This window comes from Fusarium graminearum, chromosome 1 (assembly GCF_000240135.3).
Source record: "Fusarium graminearum PH-1 chromosome 1, whole genome shotgun sequence".
Classification (NCBI taxonomy): Eukaryota; Fungi; Ascomycota; class Sordariomycetes; order Hypocreales; family Nectriaceae; genus Fusarium; species Fusarium graminearum.
This window is the reverse complement of record NC_026474.1, coordinates 5,996,188-6,014,689: the sequence shown is the minus strand read 5'-3', so window position 1 is coordinate 6,014,689 and position 18,502 is coordinate 5,996,188. Positions and strand designations below refer to the sequence as shown.

Here is an 18,502-nt window from a genome sequence, read left to right as displayed (position 1 = left end):
ATGAAGTATCATCTGCAAGGAACAAGTGAGACGCAGGAGATGGAAGATGTGCAATGGCCCTGAGTGAGGTCATCGATCTAACCAGTGCCGCACTGGTGCACATCTATTACTAACACAAAAATACTTTCTACCATTGAAAATGGATGGAGAGGGAGAGGGGAACAGTAAAGCCTTCTATCTATTCTAATGAAACGTAGTAGGCATGTCTTAACAAGTATTTATTGACCGTCTAACTATTCCTGCTCTCGTCGTCTCTATTAGATTAGTACCTGTATTTGAAGGGTTCAGTGGACCTAGAGGCTAACATCACCTGGGGAACACCCTAAGCCATTTTATTAACTTTGATTGGCCTATAACCTCTTAATTACCTGCCGCCCCGCGACGCCAGTCGCGTAAAGTCGCGTCTCCCACTTTACGCCTTCCATTCTTTCACTCCTTGTCTGTAATTTCGTCTTCACAAAACACAGTACACATCTCCAACGACATTGACATCGACATCGGCATTATGTTGCGGCAAGACTTTAACCGAATCGACCCTAAACGGCGCAACGTTGTCGACCACCGTAAGAAGCAGTTTGCTTCACCTACATACAAGGACCTCGACTATCCCTATCGTCTCAACTTTTACACGGATCCTCCTACAGCCGACATTACCCTCGAGCAGTTCGAGCAATGGGCTATCGATCGACTTCGAGGTAGGCAATATATAATCGCACAACAAGAAACGACAATTCTAATTGTAGATAGTTCTCGCCGAACTCGAAGCATGCGCCTTCCGCAACAAGACACCCGCCGAGACAGCAACCCACATGAAGCCTATTCTCAAGCAGCACCTAAACCTCGAGGCCAATAGTTCAAGCTCCAAGAAGCTGTTTGAGCAGCGACAAAAAGATCACTACAGCCACTTTATTCTACGACTAGCCTTTTCGTCTACCGAGGACCTGCGCCGTCGCTTCACCCGCGTCGAGACAATGCTTTTCCGTCTACGACTCAACGAGGACGATCTTTCAGAACGATCAGCCTTTGTCAAGACTCTTGGTCTGGACTGGTGTGAGGATGTGACGGAGGAGGATAGGAGGGAGTATGCTGCAGAGCTAGCTGCCTTTACCAGCAACCGAAAGGGCGAGAATGATGATGACACTTGGTTCAAGGTGGACTGGGAACGAGTTCCCGATCTAATCGAGAGCCGGAGAGTGTTCCTCAAGGCTGGAAAGGCCTTCGTACCTGGTCGCGAGCAGACTGGCATGGTGATTTCCGAGTTCACATCGCGCTTAGAACGACAACTTGAGGTACGGCGACCCAAACTATGGTGGGCGACCTGAATACTGACTGCCTGAATAGTTGACTGCCCGAGCCCTTCCCCGACTCGACGAGGACGACCGACTTACCCCCATCCTCAACCATCTTTCCAAGAACTTCATCACTCCTGATGCCTCGTACACGTCAAGCACAGCCGCAGTACCTGGTGCAGAAATCAGCGCCGCCAACATCGACAACCTGTCTCAACATTTCCCAGCCTGCATGTCCCACCTGCACCGCTCACTGCGTCGAGATGGTCATCTGAAGCACTTTGGTCGACTGCAATACTCGCTCTTCCTCAAGGGTATTGGTCTTAATCTGGAGGAGTGTCTCGTGTTCTGGAGAAAGAGCTTCAACAATATGACAGATGATAAGTTTAACAAAGAGTACCGCTACAACATTCGTCACGTATATGGTGATGTTGGAGGCGACTCCAACCGAAGAGGAGGTGGTTACAGTCCGTTTAGCTGCCAGAAGATCCTCACAGAACATCCCCCTGGCCCCGGCGAGGCTCATGGATGCCCGTACCGACACTTTAACTTGGAGAATCTGTCAGCACTCGTACAGGCCATGGGTGTCAATGATCGCTCTGTACTTCAGGGTGTTAAGGAGGATAAGGACAAGCAAAAGTTCCACATGGCATGCAATCGGTAAGTTCTTGTCTGGTAATGCTCTTGTCTACATTTACTAACCATGTCTCAGCGTATTCGAGCATCTGCATAAACAAGAGATTAGGAAGGCCAAGGACGAGGGCGTCATGACTCAATCACAGCTCGAGACCATTGTCCATCCCAATGAATACTTCAAGCGCAGTTTCCTGCTAAAGAATCTCGGCAAGGAGACAGACGTGCGAATGGAGGGCTGATAGTTTTGATGCTCTACGGTCATTGGTTATTTGGTTACATGAATATGAGGCTCGGATAAGACATTATAATTCTGATTGTAGGAACTAGATTTGGAGTAAGGCGTTGGGAAATAGTCTTGGCATGGATGTATGTACAGATGGATAGTATACTGTATGGATGAAACCTCAGTATGTAGATGATCGAGAAAAAAGCATCTCGACAGTCTAAAATGGAATATTCTAAGAAACAATGCGGAAGCATCCTTGATTGACCGCCAAGATGGCAACGGACAGCCCTATAACCACCGCAATTAAGCTGAAGATGACCGTTTTAGCCGTCAGAAAAAGGGTCCTTGATCATCATCTGCATCATGTCGCATTCCGCATCTCACATTCGCGCACACGCCTCAGGAACGTTTCCTTCTTGGTGCACCGTTTTGCTTCAAAAACCCTGAGCTGTCAAATACCTCAAAACGGACCGTAAGCGACGTCACGCCCCCCCATGTCCCGCCTGTTTCTGATGGTTTTTTTTTATAGACCGCCTTGTTTTATTAGGTATTATTTTTCTGTGTGCAACACCACAGAAAGCGAATGGAGTGAGTCGTGGGGCTGCACGATGAGGTCAGTGTGCGGGATGACGAAAGAGGCGTGGGTCCCCCCCTCCCTTTTAGCTTGTCTCTTATGTCTTGTACGCGTGCGCAAGTGAAGGCATTCGCAGGGTCTTTGCGTGGGAAGCCCATGCAGGTTGCAGTGGTGGTGCGCAAGGGAATTGCGCGGAGGGTGGAAAAGGGGACCCTGTTCTTTTGTTGGTTTGTTTACGAGACAGGGAAAGCTATTTACTATTTTTGAGGTTCTTGTACATGACAAGATAAACACTTTTTCTCTCATTCGAGATCGATCTTCTCAAGAGGCTCAAAACTGGAGAAACATATGTACAATTCGTTGATGATCTCCCGTTTCATTTCTCCACTGGGAAACCACCTCGCAGCCCATACTTTCCCAGCACGATGGTTGAACAGATCTTGTCATTATTAATTTGTTTCTTTTTTTCTTTTTTTTAATTTGTTCTTCATTGCCCTACTTTGCGGTGTGGTTCCTGTCACCTTAGTACTAAACCCGCCTGTGACATCAAGGGCCAGTGGTTCCAAGACAGAAGAGAACCCTTGACGCATGAGCATGAGCAACCTAACGTCATCCCTTGCGGCGAGCTAGAACGTCCCCTCCGTACGGGCGTTGGGGTACGTTATGACATCGGAGCTGTATTCCGTCTGGCGCAGCTGTTTATTTCAGGCTAGATACAGTGGTTTTTGTGTCTTATTGGTAGCCTGGTTAGGGGGTGTGTGAGACCGAAGCTGCTGCTGCTGCTGCTGACCGACTTGGAAGAAAAAGACCTCAACCTGTTGTCGTAGTGAATTGAAGAAGGCCTGTGCAAAAGCTGATGGATGGTGAGGGTAACGGCGAAAGTCAAGATGACGGCAATAACATCATAGCGGAAGCGATGGAATGACATTGGAACTGCACACCGGAAATTCGGCGGCCGTGTTGCGTATGGGCCTCATCTAGACAACGGTGTTAGGGCGGCCCAGGCGGACTTGAGCTTAATCCGGCCCTAGGAAACAAATTTTATATCCAATTCCGTGGTATACACAGCATGGGGCGGGCCGAGCTCGGCATCTTGGTTATCTATCTAGCTTATTTATCATCAAAAGGTCCGTTAATACCGTCGTATAACGGAGAAAGATACCGAACGACGATGTGAAACTCGAGTTCGGGGAGTCGGGGCTAAAACGGCGAGCTGAGCAATCTTGTCAATTACGGGTGAAGAAGCTTCCGTGCTGTGTGTCTTACAGCCGAGTTGACCAGTCTCATATCCCAAGACAGGGAGAGAGACATGCATTAGAGTCAATGGTAAGATAAGGCTTGTTGTCCCTGATTGCTTATGATGGAACACATTGCCAAGAAAATGGCATCTCAAATTATAATTATAGTCTCATACAGCACCACTGCCACAGCTGCAACTCTCACATCACAGGCAGGTACGGTTACAATGCATGTCAGCTTTTGGTCCTGAATTGAGGTCAGAGGTCCGTTAGTTTTTAGATACAGACCCTGCCAGTTCCTGTCTTGAAGGAAGCTTGTGCAAAAACCCCATTTTCGCTGTAACCCCGCGGGCCGAAGATACTATTTCGAGCTTGGTTTACGTTGGATGACCCTGGGCTTTGACTTGAGCAAGGAACCGAACAGGAAATCAGGCTTGGCACGGGACTTGCAAAACAGTTTATTGTATCCGCAGCCATCTACATAATCGTACAGATTAGACGTACGATTCAGGCACTTGATGGGGAAGAGAAGGATGGGGAGAGTGTCGAAAATGGAACTGACAGAGGGCGATCACCACAATACGCTCGGGCTCTTTGTTCCGGCATTGGAGCCAAGCCACCAGCGCCATCTTTTCTATCTTTATTTCCCCCTCTTCAACAGCTACGGTAGTGCTGAATCTAGACCTGCATCTGAAGGATAACGGACGGGACGGCATAGCTAAGCTAGGTAGTTATGCTACACGAGACAAGCCCATGTAACGCACTCATTCCAGTGGCCTAGCTAGCCCAGTCTCCCGCATTGCACTTTTGCTTCTGCAAGCCTCAGAAAAAGACAGTTTATAATAGGTAGCCTAATTATTTTAGACTGCCCCCTCCAACTGCCGCGACAGGCCAAAACTTTGTTTCCTTGCAGGCGCGCCGCGCGCAGATTGAGTGCTGGAGGAGGGGTTGGGGGAGTCGGACTCGTCGGTGGTTGAGTGAGGGGAAACTCGCACATTAGCCTCTCAAAGCTCTCCATACTGCTGCTTCAAAGTCAACTACCGTAGTCCAGCCAGGCCAGGGTAACAATTCGACGGGACAGGACAGGGAGGGCGTGAGCGAGTCGTGAACAAGAGCGAAAAAACACCAACAAAGAGTTAGGGGCATGGCTTGCAGAAGTGTATTATATTAAGGATGCTCTAATCTGTAGTTGCACACTCGAATTGACTTTGAATCAAATGTTAGTTGAAGCTCGGTTGCAGCTGTTTTCAAGGTCTCAAATGTCATTACTTGACAGGTATAGGCAGGTATTACGTAGAGTTTATGCAATCACCCAGCCCAGCCCAATTGCTCTGATCTGCATGTTGTGCAACAGATAACATCTTCCTGTCCTAGTCGACCTGGCGTCCATCCATACCCATGCCGAGTAGTCGTAATCTTCCACGTATCTCCGAGACAATGGACTCTCTTTCTAGCCTAGGCTCTCACGCACAACCAAGTGGGACACAGGTGGGAATAGCCTCAAATGAAGGAGAGTGAGCAAGAAAAAAAAAACCAAGGCGGAATAAGGAAAACGAATGAAAAATTGCTGCAACCGTAACTACGAAGCGAGGTCCCCACCGAAAACCCAGCAGAATGAAGCAAGTAAACCGAGGAGTGGATATGCCTCATCTTTTTTTTTTCTCTCTGTTTCTTCAATTGGGAGACAACGAAACCGAAACCCTAGCCGAGGGAAATCTCCAGAACTCCAGTCCAGACCTGATCAGCCATCAGCCATGTCCGGGATTAAAAAAAAACCTGGAGAATCGAATCGAGACAAAGTGTCAAAACGGTAACGGCAGAAAGGGGGAGGCGAAAAAGGGAGGAGGACAGACGACGGGAATAATGAGTACTCTAAGTGAGACAAGACAAAATGAAGTAATAATACGAGACATGTCAAACTTTACAGTTTCCTTTTGCATTTGTATTTGCATCTGCATTCCACTCTGCAAATCCATCGAGACTTTCTTTAGACCCCGTTTACTCGCGAGAGAGAATATCGCGTCTAGCCCGGTTGAAGATTTTACGACGTTGCCCATCTGTCGCATGCACAATCTCCACGGCTTGGCATGGAAATACCATACAACAGTAACAGCAAGATGGGGCCCAGACGTCAGTGGCTGGGTTTGCGAGCCTCGGCGCCAACATGGTGAAGTTGCACTCGAGTTTATCGGCCATTGGTTATGGAGAGGGTCGTAAAAATGGAATTCCAACGTCTAGATACAATGAAAAGAGCCAATAGCTACATCACTGACCCTTGTCCAAGACATTTTTTTGAGCGCATACTAGCAGCCATGCGAAGCGGAGAAAGGCGGCTTGTGAGCGTAGCGCGGAGAATGACAGGACAGGACAGGCCAGAGGTCAAAAAGCCAGTAAAGGTCAGGTGTTGAAAAAGGGACCAACGGCATGGTTTACAAATATGCAATGCACAGACTACATTTATTACATTGGTGGAAGAAAAGACACATATGACCTGATAAACTGTCATGATGCAAATGGTCGTAGGCGAAGATAAATTATCATGAATAAATAAGAGTAAGATAAAACTGTCCAATCGGCATTTGCCAGGCACCAGGCCATGGTCTCTCTGCGTGTTCTCAATTCCACGACGATACATACATATTGATGATGATACAACAAAAACCCTTTCTTTCCAAGTAATGCGCCCGCCAGATACAAAAAACAGAGGGTATCCCTAGGTATATAATAAGAAATGTTACAATTCCCATCCCAAAGAAAACTCCATATACATGATGATGATGATGACATCAAAGTCGTTAAGAATGATGATGAAGAATAAAAAGTGTGGTCATAAAAGAAGAAAGACAAAAGAAATAAGAAGCGAACCAAGCTTTCCAGTGGTGTTTCACAAGAGGCAGTGATGTGCTCGCTCCCATTTTCTTAAGGGTGTTGTGTTGATCTGATCTGATCTGGGTGTGATGTGCTCCAAATCTGCACCAGCACCAGCCAAGAAAGCTGGTAGGCTGTGCTGATCCGGGAGCTGACGGGGGTCCCGTTGTTGATCCCGGACACGCCGCGCCCAATCACTCAAATGCCCTGAGCCCTTGGACAGAGTTCCCTTTTTAGGGTTCCTAAACGGTCTCGCAATCGTGACGAGGAATGGGAGGGGTCGTGGCTGTTGATTGGTATCGTGGGAGGGGGAGGGTTTTGCGTCAAAGAGTATGCCTGATGTTTTTATCGTCCAGGTGCAGGTTGTGATCGTGTATACATCTGCTTTGGCGGCGATAAATAGGCTGTGTTCTCTTGGGCTTGAGCAACCATAGAAGACTGCTCAAGTTCCATGACGGAGGGTGCGGGCGGGATGTCGTTGATGCGGCAGTGTTGAGGCCGTAGTCCATCCATCCTTTGCCTTGACGTCCAAGAGATGATTTGTCGCAATAATGCTGTGTGTTGATGGTTGATGATTTGTTTCCCTCCACCAAGAAAGAAGAAAATAAAGAAGCTGGAAGCCAGTGTCCGAAGGTAAACTAATCGTGTGCTGTTTGTTTTCGAAACTCGTTTTCAAGCCTTTTGCTGCCACGGGTCGACGCTATTCATTTATTTGTAGCCGACCATCTTTGCGCAACGTTCGCAGTAGTAGAGGTTATGGGCGATGCGGACCATGCCCATTGTGCTGACGTCGTCGGTAGATGTGGTCTCGACGGAGCGAGCGCATCGCATGCAGCGAACAACCTCGACCGAGGCGATGGGGAGAGCAATTGCGTCCATGCTGTGTCTGTAACCCGAGTCGGAAGAGGACGATGATGATGAGCGAGATGATGATGTTGAGCTGTTTGATCCAAAGTGGTGGCTTGAAGGTCTGGCAGACATGATGAGAGAGAGGAGGAAGAGAGGTATGATATGTGTGGTGGGTAGTGTGAATATATAGATGTTGCAGTAGCAAGCCGTAGTTGTTCTTTTTTAGAGTCAAGCAAGGTCCAAAGGAGATTTGGTTGTACAAGGGGATGATAATGGGAGCACAAGCAAGGAAGCTAAAGCCTTTTTCTGTTTGTTTCAAGTGGATGGGGATGTGCTGGCGCTTTGTACTTCTGGTCTTGGTTTACTTAGCCCGGGCTCGTTTTCAAGGGGATGGGTGCTAGTTTAAGAAGGATGAGAAGTTGACCAGGGGGGGTCTGTCTTCTGTCTCTTGGGCTAAGCTAGGCTTCTGGAGCCTTGAGCAAAAAAAAGAAAAAGAGAGACGTGAGAGTGTCCAGGGGGGAGTGAAGGGGGTGTGTGTGGAACAAGAATGGTGGAGGCCCAGCACGACAGGGCTTCTTGTTCAGTTTCGATTTCTAGGATAGTGGAGATGCAGTATGCCTGTCTTCAGAAACGGTATAAAAAAAAGTTTACGGTACGGTAAGATACGGTACGGTAACACGGCTCTGCAGGTGGCTGAGGCTTATTCCGGTTGGTTGCGGAGGAGAGATGAGATGAGAGGAGAGATGAGCAGTCCTTGTGGTGTTTATCGAGAGAGTTCTAGAGCGTCCCAGGAGATGTCGTCGTGTTATCGAGTCGTTCTATTGTCGTCCGCTTATCCGATGGAAATTGATGGATGTGAAAAGGTAGGTTCTGGATTCAAACCACGATTCTGAGGGGTGACCCGACCTTTTTAACGAAATGGTGAATCCAGAAAATTATACTAGCCACTGTGCTGTGCTGTACTGTACTGTATGCATCACCTTTTAGTGAAAGAGAAACAGGGCACACGCAGTTGCACGTCTCAGTTTGGTGTGCGTGGTGGTTTTTTCCAGGCTACGTAAGTCACATAACAGTAGTGATCATTGCTAAAGAACAAAAGCAGCTTTGCTAGATCGACGATGACAATTGTTGCACCTCGGAGTTGTCTTGGCTAGACGGCGTGCTCGGGGAGTAAGGATCGGCAACGGCAGACTCCAAAATCTCAGCCAGGCCCAGGGCCCCAGGACACACGCGCCAAGCATACGAAACGGAGAGGAGAGCACACACGGCACCCCCCAAAAATGACTGCTAACAAACTAAACTCCCTTCTTCTTGTGCCTCTAGGCACCCGAGGTAGGGCATAAGACAAGACGAGACGGCACGGCAAATGCCAGTACAGTCATGGCAGTACAAGCAAGACACAGAAAGGATAAAAGAACACACAAGCGGGCGTTTATGTCTCTGAGGGAATTGTCCGAGCAACGACTGTACCTTGGCTTGAGGCTTGGCACTCACCTCATAAGTTACTGTACGTGCTGCTGCAGCAAGACTGCAGTGCAGCAATACAGACAGACAGTAGAGTTCCGTTTTGGAGTAAAACGGAGAACAACAGGGCAGACCAAAGAGGGGCGTGGACGTGGGCTGGGCTGCTGGGCTACTGGGCTTCTGCTTGGCCCGATGCAACATCAGTCCTTTTGATCAGGCGAAGCCCGTAAGACCCAACTTGGATCCCCAGTTTTGGGCTTTGGCTCCGTTACCCCCGTTCGATTGGCAAAAACCCAATCGCTCCGTTTTGTCCATCCGTTTATGCGATCAGCCGGGGTTTGCTTGCTTGTTTACCTGCTTCTGCTTACGAATTGTGAGACGAGACTTGTGTTTGGCTTGTGATTTAGTTAGCATCATGTTGATGTCCTTTTGCGTAGTGTTGAGTAGTAGATGGGATCATGCTGCAAGTGTCTGATTGATTGACTGATTTTAATTCTGATACTGTGACTCCTTATCCCCTGCGACGCCCGTGATCACGATGGATGTCTCCCAATTCGTCCTTTTGTTGAGAGGCTGGCTGAGAAGCCATCTGCCTGTCTCGGACATGCCTGCGACTGCGCTGTAATATTCCATCCATCTTACGGCAGACTCCAGCTCCCCGAAACTGCTGACGACGACGACGACGGGGGGCACAGCAGCGTACAGAGGTTACAAATTACAGTACATACAGCCATGTACTTACTATACACGCAGGGCTGGTTGCTGGCGCCTCCCGAGCCCGCGTATTACAGCATCTACCTCCTGTCCATATGTAGCCGTGACACATGTACGTACAGACAGCACTGTGGTTGCACAGCAGACGAAAAAGCAAAACCTTATTCCGTGTGTTGCTGTTGCTACTGTCAAACAGCAATCGTTACTCAGGGCTGGTTATCAAAGCGGGCGTTTAACGGGGTTGTCCCTTGCCCGACGGAGGCCTATTCTCTCTTTCGCCGTCTGTAAATTAGATTGCAGAGTGTCATCTCATATTGAATGAACGGTCAACAAGCAAGTCCGTGCTGAGGAAGGGGGAAAGAAGAAAAAGAAGACCCTGTCGTTTATCACGCTCGTTTACGGAGGCTTGGGCCAATTGATGAGCTGTCCTTGGCCTGTTGCTCTAGCAAGATATGAGTCAAACTCTCTACAAGCACGGCTAGGGGGGGGATGGTAGTGAATGAGTGAATTGCAATTAATGCCTGTCGTCCGCCTCATGTTTTTTGCATGAGTTGGGATTCACCGTTAAATCGAACCCCGGATCAGCCAGCTCAGCCCAGCGAGGGTTTGGGCACAGGGGGTCAAACGTTAAAAGTGGTTGCGCGGTTAGTACTCATAACTAATCGTGCTAATTGTAAACATGGCTGAAGCGATGGATGCTTATACGCTCGTAAAAAGGTTGCCTGATGTTGGTATCGGAATTGCATCCGTCCTTTTTAAGCTAGAATGGACTTTACGGCTTTTGCGGCATGGAACCTTGATACTGAATGGTCTCAACAGCGCCGAGAAGCCGCGCAATTGGTAATGGCTCTGCTCTGCATGTAATCAGATGATGATATAAGCATCTTATCTGTCACATTTGAACTAGTAAACAAAGACGGGCGTTCGCATCGGGCGGAGGTAGCGGCAAGCCGAAACAATAATGAATCAATCCTTTGTGAGCAGAGCGGACCCGCGCATGGCATGGAGACTTTGTTGAGCCTCAAGCGGGTTCTACGGCTTCCACGGATACCGCGGGCGCCAAACATGACTATCTAGTCATGTTTCTTGATGCTCACCATTTGACAGACAGACATGAAGCATCTGTCGGAACTGGCTAGACGCTGCCAAGCCGTTTCGAATTGCAGCTGTGCAGAGTTTGCTCCTAAAGGGAACTCGCATCAAGCGCCATTGGATGGATGTCACTTACAAGCCTCAATGCCAATGCAACGTCAACACAAAGAACAACAGGATCCCAGCTAGTAAGAGAGCAAAGACGAGCAGGCATCGTCCCGTAGAGAGGCTGAGTATCCCGTAGCGATCCCAAAAATATCCACCCTCAGACTGGGTCGGGATGCGACGCGATGCGATGCTTGACAGCACGTACCCGACAATTCGGATCTTATTTGGTCCTCCATTCTTTGCAGAACTACAGTCTTACATACAGTTGCCCTGCCGTGCGTGCAGATTAGGTTGGGATCCAATATATCTGTAACTGGTTTATCTGACTGGATGAAGTGTCTCTTGACCGAGGTAAAAAAAAGACACAATATGGACCCTTGATTTTGCAGAGGTCTGGTCTGACCGACGAACATGAGCGAGAACCCTGTCCTTGCATTGATAGCCTGAACCGTTGGATTGGGCTCTGAGCGAGAGGCTAAGTGCATAAGAGAAGTCGATACGACCAAGTTAGCGCGAGGGCACGAGCGAGCGAGACGGAAATAGAGATTTTTAGATTCATATCCATTCATATACCGATACCGCATTTGTGAAAAAATGCTACATGATGAGTAGCATGCATACGAAATTTGCATGATTTCTCTTTGTTGTCTTGTTTTATTGTAGAGGCCACGTTGATGATAATAAAAGAGAGTTACAGGCTCTTGTTAAAGCCGCCTTTTTCGCTTTCGGGGGTGCCCTGGGCGCCGTGAGTCACAAAGAAAGGCCTGACTGTCACTACAACTCCCTGCTACTGCTGGGCGGCTGGAGAGTTGGATGGACACTACTTCACTATAAGCATACACCTCCCTGAACGGTTACTTCATATCCAAAAACGGTGCCACTTGAATAACGGAGCATATTCCGTTCCGTCGTTTTGAAAAAGTCGACGGCGAAACGGAGCTAACACGTTTAGGGACCTCCTTTGATGACACACCCAATTTCCGATCTTCAGGGCCCAAAGACAACAGACATCGGGGGGCTGGATCAGAGACATAGACCAAAAAAGACAGTTTTTCCTTTTTCAACTGTCCCTGTTCTGCCTCATGATTGACTGGGCCATTGGAAAACCTGGTCCGGATCAGCTCCGTCGATAACGGAGTGATGGATATGTGGCGATTTTAATCCTGATCCTGTCTTGAATTCTTATCTTGTTAATAATCTGCCGCTACTAGTTAACTTTTGGTGGTTGATATGCTTCTGACTACAGAAACTCAGTATGTGATGTTTTTTTGCTTGGAGATCATAGCATCATCGTAAACATGTAACCCCCGACTGTTTCTGTCCTAACCATCTGATGCATTGTAACCCAAGCCTCTGCATGGCTTCTCTCAAATACTGCTGAGACGTTAAAAGCAAGACAAAACAGCGAAGCAGACCATGGCATTAAAGTTTAAAATCCATGGGGTGGTAAATCTGCAGGGTAGGATAGGGCAGATATCTCGATGTTGTGCGCTGCGGCATCACGGATTGGTCCTCGTACGAAAAACAAGTGCCGCCAAGAACATTAAAAACAGTGCCAAAAAGACCATCCGCGTTTCCTTTGACGCTACGAATGAACCGGCCGAGCTGTCCGTCATTAGACTGTCAACTACTCCTCCATGCAGTAGCGTCCGGCATTGCACTTGAGGGCAACAGGGCAGGGGAGAGCATGACACGAAGGTGGCATCGGCATCGAAACATAGCATCGGCATCGCGAAAAGCCTCGGGGTGGATGGTTTTGGATCAAGATTTGTCCTATATTATTTGGGGTTTCCCAAACTCCGGACGTCCTCCGGACCACCTCCTGCTGCCCTTGTTTCCTTTATTTCCTAGGGCCGTCGATGATAGATTGACTGTTGCAAGCTCAAGATCCGGTGCACTGTGCCTGTGCCTGTGTTTGCCAACCCTGCGGCTCATCGTGATCCGTAAAGAGTCGAACGTTTATCGACTAACATGGCATGATAAACAGGGTTGCTAGTACATGGTTGAGCTGTTGCTGTTGTTGTTTCGATCGCTATAGCTTATCGTCTAGTGAGCGACTCTAGGCATCGCGGGTGATTTTCATTCATTCATCATTATCATCATCATCGTCAGTGCAGTTGCTCAAACCGTTGAACAATGATGCAATCTCCATATCAAAGCGCTAACGGCGGTTCTACGTTTCGCGGTGATCAACTGTCAAAGGACGAGCCTGTGAAAGAGACTGACGTCGATACTTACGCAGCTCCCACGTGGAAATTTGGACCTGTCGATGACCAGAGCCTGTCTTGTTAAAGTGATCAACCAGTAAGACTGGAGAGACCTGATCGTCCGCCCAAGGGTTGGCGGGAAACGCGTATCAGAAGCCGTAAATAGTGTCGATTGACGGATGTTCTGTTTATCAATGTAGATCATTCATCGACAATTCATCAATTCTTTAGCATTCCGCCTCCCGACACCATGTTACCGATCATCAGGAATGATATGTGGGGTTTAGACTAGGTCAGGGGAGGATCTCAATCGAAACGCAAACATTTAGCTAGCACATCCCGAGTCAGACCAAGAGAGATTGGCGACGACGACGACAATTGATGGGTGTGGGATGATGAATCGAAACATTGGTGGGATTTATTTATCTGCTTCACGTTTCGTTCAACATGGAGATGTAGAACAGGGTTTTAATTAGAGTAGTTTCAAGCTATGTGGTTGTGGTCATGCTGTGCTACTGTAGCATCTCGATCCTCTGGAGATTGATCACTAATTAATCAACTGCAAACAAGACAAGTTTCTCCGTTTGATGTGCCAATGCAAAACCGTTTTAAACTGGACCCAATAAGGCTAAACTTAGGGGTAAGAAGGGAGAGAGCTTCAAAAAAGCCTCGGTATCGATTGGAGATTTCAAACTAGAGGACATAAAACGGCCACCATTGATAGCTGATGGGACCTCAAGGACAGTGGATGGGATGGGATAAAACACCCACAATTACCCATAAGGATGGATGAATGGACGGATGGGCAACCATCAAGAATGCCATATCCACACCCACGTTCATGGATCAGAATACGGTAACGGTTAGGTTTGATCCAGTACAGTACGGTAGAATATCTGGTTCTCCCTTTGACTCATAGCACCATCCAAGATGGATATGGAATCTCGTAACTAACTACTGCTAAGTGCTAACATGGTTGATTGAAATGAAGCTAACTAATGGACCCTTGGTGTTGAACTGTAGATCGATCTGGAACCCGGACTTTTCTCTCAAGTCAAGTGATGGAGCCACATCGAGATGCGACGCCACCGGCCGAGATCCTCTGCCAAACCTTCGATGCCCGCCGGTAATGTCTCTGCGCGGAAGAGCTCCTGTCCGACCAATAAAGTTAGGGAGCCGCCACTGGCATACAGTATCGAGATACCCACCAGCCTGCAGCAGCAGTGCCTCATATGCTAATCTGTTGAATTCTCGATGCTCTACAGGGTCCTGACCAAGATGCGATTTCAAGGGGCGGCTTTTCGAGTTGCCGACGAATTGTGCTTACTCTGTGCCGTGTTGTACGCGTATGGTGATGGCTCATCAGTCATGTAAGGGATCGAGTCAAGCCTCTTTTCATTTCTAATCGGAGGATCACTTGCTAGGTTCTGTCCCGTCTGTCCCGTCTATTCCGTGTACTGTGCTGTATAGTAATCTTGATGCTGCCGCGGCATCCTCTTTGCATGGCGCTGTACTCTAGCTAACGTTATGCCCTTGTACGTTTTACTGTTTTGATTCACTATTTTCTTTGTCAGACGACCACTAATTTGCTTGGCAATGGTCTCACCCTTGAGTCTAATGCTTACTGATTTGAACCACCTCTTTTTTTTCTTTCTCATTTCCGCTCTTGTGAGGAAATACGCCGCTGTCTTTCTCACAAGAGTTGGTTCTAGACCTTCACAAGTGACTCCGTTCTGTTGACCTCTTGGCAGGGTCCCTTGATTATTTCTCTCGGTGTTTTTTATCTTGTAGGGGTGCATTCCCCTTCCATTTTGATCGACCCGCTTGGACATCTATGTGAGACGAGCAGCATGTGTTTTGCATACGATGGATGAGGTGCTTTTGGAGATCCATTACACCCCATTGCAACCATATTTTTGATTACAATTCGCCTTTTTGGTCATGCCCCAGTCCAATAAGGGCTGACAGTCCTGGGGCACGAGCACAAACGGGTGTTACATTGCAGCCCCAGACAGAGAGCTAGCTTGGCAGCATTGAGGGAAATTAAAATCAGATTAGCAGACCGAGGGCTTGCTTATCCATCGTGAGACAACGTCAAAACCTTCCAGAACATATGCGCTCGGATCTCAATATGGACATATCGCGAATCCAGGGTCCGGTGATCTCCAGTCAGGGCTGGATTAAAGAGATATTTATGGAGCGAGTAGCTAATAGTAAGCTCCTCGACACAAATTAAGGGTCCTCCCTTCTTAGCCTCTTGCTGTACTAAGGCACTTTAGTTCTGGTCTGAAGGGCCCTTTTGAAGTCCGGTCTGTGTCTGTGTCAGACGAGGAATGGAAGCTATTCATAGACAGAACATGGACTCTATTCTACTCTATTCTTCAAGGGTCCATATGGTCAAAGCTCTGGCTTGGTCTGGTCTGGTCTGGTCAACCGTCCGTGTCTCTTCTCGTTACGGTCAAGGTCGCTTGATGCTGCTTGATGCATTGCAACTGAGCACTATGCACCTGTTTCCTTTTGATTCGTGTGCATTCGGAGTCACGGCATCGGATTTAATTATTCTCGACTCCACGAACGAACATGACCCTTTTCCCCAGGGGGTTAAGCGGGCTTTTTTTTCGCGTGACAAACCCCCTCTCGTGCATCTGATCAGTTATTCTGTCAGTTATTTCCACTTTACGTTCCATCAGGTCATTATGGAGTGCCGGAAATGCCGGTAGACAACGAATCCGCTGCAAAGGCTTGGCTCACCTGAGTTTCCTCTCCAGGAAGATGCTTTTCCCTATCCAACTACCTATCTGAGCGCGGGTCAACAAAGACCCTTACTTATTACGGGGAGGCACATTTCGGCGCAACTTCATCTGTCTGAGCTTCTCGCTGCGGCGTCTGTTGTTTGTATGGCGGCATCAACCAGTAATCAATCGCTCGTCCCTTGGTCCCTGTTGCGCCTCCGGAAAAGACCGTTGTCAATAGCTCGATATTTGATACAACGTTGCTCCGACTGAGGCCCTGCCAATTGCCGGGTGTTCCTGGCTAATTCGAGAACTATTGCCATGTCTCTAGCCTACCCAAGACTGGACACGCCAGTGTGCAATGCCATTCGCCACTGATTCTTCAAGAACCTTTTCCGTTTTACGCCTCTGTCCAGATGCTCAAAGACACGAGCCATCCAATGGCGACCTGCAATGGGTTCGGCAAGTTCCAGACCTTCCGTGGAGCTCCTCATTGGGCACTGAAGCTCTGTACACATCCCCTTGGAAACGAGTCGGGAATACCCATGATCACCGCGAGACGGGTGTTCTAGACCGTCGATGGCCCACGGGTTTGCGTGTCCTCGTGCTCTGAGCCACAAAGTCTCTTGGCAGAACAGAGTTGTTGATCCTCGCGGTCTAGAACGGGCTGTGGCGTTCTTGCTGCCGGATGCTGCGGCGCGTGTCAGTAAATTTGATCGCAACGGCTTTGCATCTTAATTTATTAGTGGCTAACCTTGTTTGACTCGAGAAGCTCGAAGCGGGCGACGGACCGTTTGTGAAGCCCGCGATGCATTCGGTGGCATGAGCATGGGGGGAGGGGTGTTGGTGTTGAGGGGTTGGGAGGCTTTGTTTGAGACGCGAAAAAAGAAGAGTCCAGGCCTTCGTTGTGTTACGTTGTTTGTGATTGCAGTCACACGAGACATGGCTTGGCTGGGCTCGACTGGGCAGTGAAGCCCTACCGTTTGTCTCTGTGATTGTAAATGTGAACACGGAGTTGAAGGATTGCGTTGTGACATGGGATTATCTAGGGTATGTCCTTCGTAGTTGATTGTGGCTGGGGTGACTCGTCAGTTATGAGGTTGATGCCTAATGTTTGACTGCATTTGTGACTTGTTTGGGACGGTATAGATACCGTACCGTGAGTTCTATTCCTAGAAAAAATGTCCTACTGTTACGTTAGGTGTCGTGGCTTGTACCTATCTGGGTTGTCTGTAGGTATCGCCAGTGAAAGAGGAGGTTCACTTTTGCTGGAAAACTGTCTGAGACTACCCTGCATGACTGTTGCCTGATATTACACTCATGCTTGTGAATAACCCAGCAGTTGGATACTCATATTGCTAGATGAACAATCTTCTGAGATGGATTGCCTACTGTTACGAGGCTCGATCAGCTGTTTTCCACTACAAACATCCTACGGGCAAGCATAACTTACTGGATGTGAAAGCAACTGCAACTGTCTGAGCTCCCCATTCCATTGCAGGCAAACCATTTCGCTTGTTTGTGCTTGAAAGCGTGAAATCTCGACCATTGTCGTCCATCAGCTCAAGTAATCGCCACAGCGCTTGAGATAAGATATGACTGGTCGGCCTCCCGCAGCGCAGATGACGTGGAACAAAGTGGAGGCATCCAACTCTCACCGTCCCTCACTTCAACACGCTCGACTTCTCTGAATCACAGCATCAGCCCGACCAACATGGGAAAAGAGTTCGAGTTGATAGACTCTATCCTATTAGATTCCATGTCGACAATATCATCCAACATGGACGGAACTGCCACCCCGACACACACCGTCATGTCAGAGACACTCTTAGACTACACTGAATCTGTTCCTTATCCTGGCGCTCACTTCATCATTCGCCAGCGCGACACAGGCAAAGTCATCACTCTCATCGCTGGCGAACTTCAGCTTGCCGAGGGTCTGAACCCCAAGGGTGGTTATCACTGGGAATGCATCGAGAAAAACAGATGGCTTGGTTTCCGCAACTGCGTGTCAGGGACCATCATCGGCCACAACAACAACAAGAAGTTCGTTGCAAGAGCAGAAAAGCACCAGTCTTACGAATACATTACACTCAGACCGAATCCCCACGGTGGCTACGAGCTTATGACGAAACACAACCATGATGAGCTATGGAGCATGAACGTGGCAGATGATGGACAGCAGCTGGTTGAGACCAAAGGACAAGGCGCCTTGTGGGACTTTTTGAAAGTCTAGTCCCGGAAGTGTGAAGCAAGGAAACACACAATCATTTTATGTTGATAGCATCATAATACCACTCCTTCTGCAGTAACAATACCCAAACATTCATCGCGACTGATTCTATCTTATGTGTGACTGACCGGGAACGTTTGTCAAGAGCTATTGTATACCGTTCTTGAAGGATTCCCTTCTTGAACCTACTCGACATTGGTTATTCCTATCCATCGACCTTCTTTTTGGGACAAGGTTGCCTTTTTGAACTACTTATCTGTGTCGGCTGACTT

At 48.3% G+C, this 18,502-nt stretch overlaps 4 protein-coding genes across 4 annotated transcripts; 3 read left to right on the top strand and 1 right to left on the bottom strand.

Annotated features, from left to right (window-relative positions):
• Positions 1-505: 505 nt before the first annotated feature.
• On the top strand, positions 506-2,164 carry FGSG_01839 (DNA primase large subunit; the record flags this gene model as incomplete). Its single annotated transcript, XM_011319381.1, has 4 exons — positions 506-695; positions 748-1,289; positions 1,342-1,949; positions 2,002-2,164. The coding sequence occupies 4 exons, from the start codon at positions 506-508 to the stop codon at positions 2,162-2,164; spliced, it is 1,503 nt and encodes a 500-aa protein (XP_011317683.1).
• A 4,360-nt stretch (positions 2,165-6,524) lies between these two features.
• Positions 6,525-8,014, bottom strand: FGSG_01838 (uncharacterized protein). The gene has a single exon (XM_011319380.1). The coding sequence runs from the start codon at positions 7,810-7,812 to the stop codon at positions 7,540-7,542; it is 273 nt and encodes a 90-aa protein (XP_011317682.1). The 5' UTR covers positions 7,813-8,014; the 3' UTR covers positions 6,525-7,539.
• Positions 8,015-16,416: 8,402 nt separating this feature from the next.
• FGSG_12019 (uncharacterized protein) lies at positions 16,417-17,053 on the top strand. Its single transcript, XM_011319379.1, has one exon. It carries the CDS (start codon positions 16,438-16,440, stop codon positions 16,567-16,569), a length of 132 nt encoding a protein of 43 aa, XP_011317681.1. The 5' UTR covers positions 16,417-16,437; the 3' UTR covers positions 16,570-17,053.
• A 615-nt stretch (positions 17,054-17,668) lies between these two features.
• Positions 17,669-18,313, top strand: FGSG_01837 (uncharacterized protein). The gene has a single exon (XM_011319378.1). The coding sequence runs from the start codon at positions 17,778-17,780 to the stop codon at positions 18,231-18,233; it is 456 nt and encodes a 151-aa protein (XP_011317680.1). The 5' UTR covers positions 17,669-17,777; the 3' UTR covers positions 18,234-18,313.
• Positions 18,314-18,502: the final 189 nt, after the last annotated feature.